The sequence below is a fragment of the Primulina eburnea genome, chromosome 14 (assembly GCF_022965805.1).
Source record: "Primulina eburnea isolate SZY01 chromosome 14, ASM2296580v1, whole genome shotgun sequence".
Taxonomy (NCBI): domain Eukaryota; kingdom Viridiplantae; phylum Streptophyta; class Magnoliopsida; order Lamiales; family Gesneriaceae; genus Primulina; species Primulina eburnea.
In genome coordinates this window covers 32,979,228-32,987,671 of record NC_133114.1, presented here as the reverse complement: position 1 = coordinate 32,987,671, position 8,444 = coordinate 32,979,228, and the positions used below count along the sequence as shown (strand labels likewise).

Below are 8,444 nucleotides of genomic sequence, written 5' to 3'. Positions count from 1 at the left end.
AGATTTATTAAATTATTAAAATTAATTTTTTAAAAAAATTTACTGAAAATATTAGCGACAGAAATCATTAAACAACTGTCGCTAGCGACGGACTTTATGGCATACCGTCGCTAATTAGGGACGGTTTTGCATAAATCCGTTGCTAATTTTTTTGCGACGGTTTTTTAAAATCGTCGCAAATTTTAGCTGCAACAACGGATAAAAACTGTTGTCTTTGAGCGTACTTTTAATCACAAGGCTTCTAACAACAGTTTTACAAGACTTTCACCGTTGTCTTAGGCTTTTTTTTTGTAGTGTGTGCAAGATTTCATGTAATAGTCAAAGTCAAGAATTTGGTCCGAATGATTATTACTACGTTGAAATTGCTCTTTAAGATTATTTTTCTAAGTATTATTGATATTCATTATCAATGCAAATTATTGATATTAGTAATTGTCGAATTGAGTTAGAAGCCAGGGTTTCATAATCAAAGAAATGATGGAATTTCATGAAAATCCGATACATATCTACAAAGGAAATGAAATTCTTTTACAAATGCATGCAGTCTTTTTTCTCAAAAAAAAAAAAATCATTTCTTTATTTTTTAGATACGTACGACTTTGTCCAATAATTGTTGCAGCAAAATTTGACTAAAAATCAATCTCAAAAAGTAAAAGATATGTAATTAATTAGACTATAAATCTTGTCAAAATTCCTATTAAAATGTGTTTAAAGAAAACCTAATATATCATCTATATGTTTGCTTACGCGTGCTGTTCTATTAAAACTTGTGATAATCATAATCTACACGACATATATTGAAAACCCAAATTTTTTAAAAAAAAAAAAAAGGGTTATATCATCGACCCATCGACCCACCCTGTCACGTAATCTTGCGTGGCCCCTTTCAACAGGAAAACTTGATGCATGCATGGCCAACAGTTGAGCTACCACGTGATGCCAAATTTAACTAATTATCGATCTTATATGCATAATAATTATCTCTACCAGCTAGCTAGCTTTATAAATTTTTCTGAGTCACAGTGGTTTGTTTTTTCGAAATTCTAATGCGAAAAGAGCATTAGGTTTCGGCTCAAAGAAAAATATATATTATGGGAATGGAAGAACACTGCGCCCATTGACTTTTGGTTATTTTATAGCTCGTTTGAGGTAATATTATTGGAAAAGCAAAATATATATATATATATCTACTAGAATGTCAAAGGCTGATTGTACGTAGTATGCGAGTCTTATTTCCCTTCTCTGAATTCGTCGTTTTCAAATAATTGAATATTTGAATTCTCTCTTAAATATTTGTCTATATAATCCAACCCTAAAATCCTTTCAATTATCATATCATAATTTAGCAACAACAAAATGAAAACTAAATATTCAATAATTGCATTTTCTTTCTTCGTGGCCCAGCTTGTATTTTGTGTCTCATTGGCGAGTTCTAATCCATCTCAATATGAGGCCTTCATCCAATGCCTTGAAAACTACCCTAAACCCTCTTCCGCTCCAATCTCAGCTGTACTCTACACTCCAGATAATTCATCTTATTCATCTGTTTTGCAAACTTACATTAGAAATTTAAGGTTTAATGAATCCACCAGCCCCAAACCACGTCTCATTATCACAGCATTGCATGTTTCTCACATCCAAGCGGCCATTATTTGCGCTAAAGCATACAATTTCCAGATGAAGATCAGAAGCGGCGGCCACGACTACGAAGGTGTTTCGTACGTGTCCGAGCATCCCAACTTCTTCGTTCTTGACATGTTCAATCTACGGGCTATTAACGTCAGCATTGCCGACGAGTCCGCCTGGGTTGAATGTGGCGCCACTCTTGGTGAAGTTTACTACAGGATTGCTGAAAAAAGCAACGTTCATGGCTTCCCCGCCGGAGTTTGCCCCACTGTTGGCGTTGGTGGCCATTTCAGCGGTGGCGGTTATGGTAACATGATGCGAAAATACGGCCTTTCGGTTGACAATATACTTGATGCTCAGATTATCGACGTCAACGGGCAGCTTCTCGACAGAAAGTCAATGGGAGAAGATCTTTTCTGGGCCATCACCGGCGGAGGAGGATCAAGCTATGGAGTCGTGCTGTCGTACAAAATCAAGCTCCCCCGAGTCCCACCGACGGTAACCGTTTTCAGGATTCGTAGAACTTTCGATGCGAACTTCACAAATCTAATCTATCGTTACCAAGTAGTTGCACCCAATTTTCCGGATGAATTATTCGTGAGACTCACGCTGGACGTGGTAAACAGCACCTCCGGACAAAAAACAAATAGGGCCACATTTCGCGCTCTGTATCTGGGAAGTTCGCAAGACCTTGTTTCTCTGACAAAAGCGAGTTTTCCGGAATTAGGAATAGAGCAGGCAGACTGCATTGAAATGAGCTGGGTTGAATCAGTTCTTTTCTGGACTGATTTCTCGACAGGGACCCCGGTAAACGCCCTTCTCAGTAGGGTTCCTCAAGTTCTGAATTACCTGAAAAGAAAATCCGACTACGTGAAGAAACCGGTGCCAAAGCCAGGGCTTGAATTCATATTCAAAAAAATGGTGGAACTGCAATTCCCAATGCTGACATTCAACCCTTACGGAGGTGAAATGGGTAGGATCCCAGCTTCTTCAAAACCCTTCCCGCATAGAGCAGGAAACCTCTTCAAACTGCAGTACGCAACAAACTGGAACGACGGCGGAGTCGAGGTTGCAGACTACTACATAAATCTGACGAGAGCGCTGCATACTTACATGACCCCGTTCGTGTCAATGAACCCAAGGGAAGCCTTCTTGAATTACAGGGATCTCGATATCGGAACGACCGATAATGGAAGGGACAGTTACAGGGAGGGACAGGTTTATGGCTTCAAGTACTTCAAGGATAATTTGAACAGGCTGGTCAGAATTAAGACCATGGTTGATCCACAAAACTTCTTCAGAAACGAGCAAAGCATTCCTGTCTTCCCCCGGACTAAATAGTATTCATAACGTACGAGTGTTATTTCTTAATTAACAATTCTGCTGTAATATATATGTATCCACGATGTTTACTCGATGATTTGGTTTGTGTACGAATGAAATAAATGAATAATTTATTAAGGTCTTCGTTTTATAGTAAAGTTTTTCACTGTACACAATATATCTATTATATAAATATATAAGATTTACATTATATTTAATTAAATAAATAAAATAAGTTGGTGAATATTCCATTTTTTATTAGAATGAGAATGAGGCACTTATATATAGTATATACTCATTTTATTAGATTCAATTAAGTTGCGTGAGACGGTCTTACGGGTCGTATTTTGTGATACGAATCTCTTATTTGGGTCATCCATGAAAAAGTATTATTTTTTATGCTAAAAGTATTACTTTTGACTCGTCTCACAGATAAAGATTCGTGAGATCGTCTCACAAGAGACCTACTCTGTTTTGTATTGTTGTGTTTTGACTAAGCTTATGCAAAACGTACAAATCAAGTATTATTGTCACATAGCTACTTGAGATTTTTATACGAACCATGGATACTAGCAATATTATCGTTCACTCATTGCAAGTTGCCACTTTCTCCAAGGAAAATCTGGAAATGTGGGGAAGCCAACTCAAACACAAAATGAAAAGAAAGAAAGAAAGATAAATATATAAAAAGCTTCTCCAAGATATTAAAGGGAGTGTGTAGCACATGTCTCACATTTCTAATGAAATATCTCCCAAAAAAAGGTGATGGAGCCCTTATATTCAACCCTTGTGTCGGCAATTAGCAAATCTGAAACCGCTCAAACGTTGATGGAATTGTTAACAGAACCGTACCTTTTATGAGGCCAACCAAACGGTTGCCTCAGGGCCCGACCCAATAAAAGGCCCTATATACATAAATATATATGATATATTTTATTTATTCTTTAACTCACTCCAAATCTCAACCTTGATTTTTGTTCTCATTCAACAAATAAAGTTTATGGTCCCCTACTTCTATTAAGCTTGAAGGTAAGTAATTTTCTTCATGAATTAAATAATTTTTTTCATGAATTATGCTTTATTTCTATTTCAATCTTCTTTATAAATACATATTTATATTTATATTTATACTTGTAGATTAATCTATCAAATAATACTCACTGAAAATGAAACTTACTTGCGATATGAGCAATGTAATGTGCTTAGGGATCATAATAATTAAATATATAACTTAAAGCACACATCACATTATTTAAATTATTTATGAGTTATAATTGAATTATGAGTTTTATATAAATTTAATGTGCGACTTATATAATTAATAAGTAGACAGTCTAAGGAAATAAAGTAAATTGTGAATAGAGCTTGAATGTGTGGACCGCTGAAAGATGAAATTCATTGTTTTTTGGGATTTCTTTGTCCTTTCATTTTGTGATTTGTTATTTCGACTCAAAGAATTCCTTGATTTTGTAGTTTTTACTATCATAGAGACTAAAAGTGTAGTTTCTACAAGAATTATCTTCGATCACCAATATCGCAAGATAAACTAAATGGGCCAACTATGTTGACAATTGGATTACACAGATTTGATAAATATTTTCGCTTCTAAAAACTAGACGACGAGTAGTATTTATGTAGTTATTTTAAATATTTATTGAGTTGTTATTGATGTAATATATTGATTTTGATATATTTATGTATTTATTAGTATATTTGTTATTTGCAAATTGAATTTTATATTTATTACTACAACAAGAGGGCTCATTTTTCAATTTTCGTTTCAAGCCTCATTCAACACAGGTACGGCTCTGATTGTTAATTCCACTCGTCGGGAATTGGTCCAATTACTGGGCTCCGCTACCTGACGTTTCACCAAACCCGTCAAAGCCTCTTCGATAACATGCTATGTTATCAAAAACAACCACAGCATAAAAAAAAATAGGATCAGGTCTCAGTACAACGAACCAGTAAAATTATGACAAATATAACTGTCATGAAATAAAATCAAGTAAAATACAATGAAATGCAATTAAATGTGTGTTGGCAACAACGAAATAACGGATACCAAAACGGAGTCCAAATGAAACACATCAGCAACAGGAACAGTGCTCACATGTGCCAAGAATGCAGCAACGAAACATCAAGCCGCCGCTAATCCATGCATGTAGCATCGAGGGTCCTGTAGTGACTCGGTCAGTCCTCATGCAGTCATCAGGAGTATGCTAATCCTATCACTCGCTCCATAGATGACTCAATATCTCAACAGATCAATAATGATATTAATCAATGGAGTCAAGACTCGAAATTTATTCATAAATAGTTAATATGACTATTCAACAAATGTCTCAAATATTCCCTTCAAAATAAACATATTTTTATTTTATTATTTTCAAAATATAAAAATAGGGAATATTTATCAACCAGAGCATATCAACTCAAAAATATCGTGAATGCAACCATGTTATTCACATAAACATATAAGGCACATCACAACTCGGTACAAAATACTTAACGTCATTCCACATCATTATGGATGTCATAATGAAACAGTTCATGCGTACCTCAACTCATATTTAATTTACCACCGAAATATCCTAAGGATTTTCCCGAAGAATCCGATCATGTGGCAAATAATTTATTTTATATCGACTTTCATTTATTTTTCCAATATTCACCAATTTAACCTAAAATTCCAAAAATCCATAATTTAGACTTTAATATTTCTAAAATTAATGTAAGACAATTCTATGTCATCTAAACATCTAATTATTGAACACTAATATTCGAAAACTCAATTATAAAATTCTGAATTTTCGAAATTATGCCCAAATAAATTCTGAAATTTTATGAATACCTCCAGCTAACTCTGATATAGCACCTACAAGCAACAATATCGGCGAAAATAGGCGACGGTCTCCGACGGATTTACGGGAGTCGCAAGTTTTCCTAGCAAAAGGTATTAATAGATAGCCCTTTTCGGGAGCTTTCCGAAACTATGCTTACTTTCGAAAAACGATCACCGATGACAAAGATATGACCGGTCAAATATTCAAGAATTGTTGAAGAAGAAGAATAAGCTTTCAACATATTCATGATTATTCTTGTTTTATTATTATTATTTTATTTAACTTAGTTACTAAAATGGGCTAGGCTTGGGGTGTAAATTGGGCTGGGCTCTCACAACTTTGCTCCTCACTTATTACAAATAACATATTGACCAATACATATATATACAAATATAAAGAAATTTCATATGTAAACATGATATACAAATTAGAAACCTGAAATTTTTGGGAGATTTGACATTGTAGCTGGCTCATAATTAGTTGTTCTGGTGTGAGCTGGCTCATTGTTTCTTGTGTTGCAACTATTTCTTCAATTATAACGGGAGCTGGTGATTCAATATATGTCTCGCAAGTTTTTCTATTGTGGTCTGCAACTCATGCGAGTTTCATTCAAAGGACCTTTGGCCTTCTCAACAGACTTTACTTGCCCTATTTCTTCTGACTCAAACTCTTTTCTAAGCCACTCAGTTTCATTATCCACATTCTGTTCGAAAAGTTTATCATCACCATGAGAACTCTCACTAAGATCATTGTCTTTATCAATGCATTTATCATTCAATATACCATCAGTGTCATCTTTGCCTCCTTTGTCACACCCTCATTAGTTATCTCAATCACTCTCGCCATCTACTGTCCAATTAAGCCCAGCTTCATCCTTATCTTTCTTCCTAAATAATTAAAAAGTACATATGAACAAAATATGTGTACCTCCTCAATTGATATATGAATTTCTCTAGTAAATTTTATCTTCTCCTCCCAAGTTTTAATCAAATCATTGTCATTTTCGATCCATCTAAAACCATGATGTTCAACATTCGCGAAAACCCTCATAGATTTCTTAACATCTTAAAGTTCAAGCTACCTTTTTAAACTGATTTAAAGCGAACATATCAAATTTAAGTGGAATATTTAAATAGGTAAGCTACATAGATTTCCTCCTGCCAAGCTCTACCAAGTAGTCGGGTTATGTTTTAGCCCATCATTTCACGACTGATCCTGGTAAAAATGAAATTCCTAATTTTGATATTCAATATTTTTGATAAATTACTATTGATGTATTTTTGACAAATTACTATTGATGTGGCGCTATGTCAAACTCACGCATCACAGAAAAAACAAATTAAAATTGTGACAGAAACAAATAAATATAGTGGACTAAATAGCAAATATCAGAATCGCAAAAATCTAAACATACAATACCTAAAATGCAATTTTCCAAAATGAAATCCCTAGGTAAGGATTTGAGTTGTGGATAAATTAATATTAAATTTATGTCTATTTTTCAAATTTCATAATAAAATTACATTTAATATACATTTCCCAAAATCTATGTTACCGATGTATGCACAATTTATTATATATTTTGAACAAGTCATTTAAAAAAAATTAAAATATTTTTATATTTAAAAACTTCTATATATTGTTTATTCCTCTTAAAAATATCCATTATTTTTAATACTAAATCCTAATGTATCAAAAAAATTGGCAACTTTTTCTCGATCTTCTCTTGATTAACTTTTTTTAATTTCCTAAAAAATATTTAAACAAATATGAGTATTTACATAAATATTATTTATGAACCATGTATTTAAAAAAGAGTGAGTCTCATGTGATACCGTCTCGCGGATCATAATCTTTGAGACGGGTCAGATCTACCCATATTCACAATAAAAAGTAATACTCTTAGCATAAAAAGTAATACTTTTTCATGAGTGATCCAAATAAGAGATCCGTCTCACAAATACAACCCGTGAGACCGTCTCACATAAGTTTTTGCTTTTAAAAAATAAGTAATATCATATTTAATTGTCCAATAAAATTTGTAGATAGGATTTTAGATTTTATCCCAATATCAAAATGAAATTTTAAATTCATAGATTTTGAAATGCAATTCCAATTCAAAATTCTATATTTTATTCAGCCAAAAGTTAAATGATAGTGTAAATCAATGGCTAATCAAATCTTTAAAAAAATTGTAACCTCTTTATCAGTGTCCTCTTGATTTAATTTTTTTTCCTCATTTCCTAGAGAAACTATTTAATGCAAATTATATGATTTGTCTTTATAAATAATATGATTAGTTACATAAATATTATTTAGAATTTAAAAAATAAAAGTAATATGATTTTTTAATAACAAACAATAATATTTTTATTATCCAATCCAAAATGAAATTCTAAAATTCAATTTCAATCCTATTTTTATTAAGTCAAAATACAAAGTAAATCATAAAATGTTCATTTCGTAATCTGCGGAATTTTGACTTTGGAATTAATAAGAAATCACGGAATCATATATTAATCCGATTTCCATATTTCTCAAAAAATCTTCCTTTAATATGGCATTAATAAACGCATACCCTCGTAGGTTTTGGTAGTGAATATATATATACATAACGCAAGGACTTTGGGAAAACACCCAGAAATGTCT

General features: G+C 33.0%; 1 protein-coding gene across 1 annotated transcript; it reads left to right on the top strand.

Moving 5' to 3' along the window:
• The first annotated feature begins 1,338 nt into the window (after positions 1 to 1,338).
• On the top strand, positions 1,339 to 3,100 carry LOC140813111 (berberine bridge enzyme-like 8). The gene has a single exon (XM_073171544.1). It carries the CDS (start codon positions 1,357 to 1,359, stop codon positions 2,965 to 2,967), a length of 1,611 nt encoding a protein of 536 aa, XP_073027645.1. The 5' UTR covers positions 1,339 to 1,356; the 3' UTR covers positions 2,968 to 3,100.
• The last annotated feature ends 5,344 nt before the right edge of the window (positions 3,101 to 8,444 follow it).

Excerpts from the sequence above, each read along its gene's own strand:
- LOC140813111 (XM_073171544.1), top strand. The coding sequence starts at position 1,357 with ATGAAAACTAAATATTCAATAATTGCATTTTCTTTCTTCGTGGCCCAG.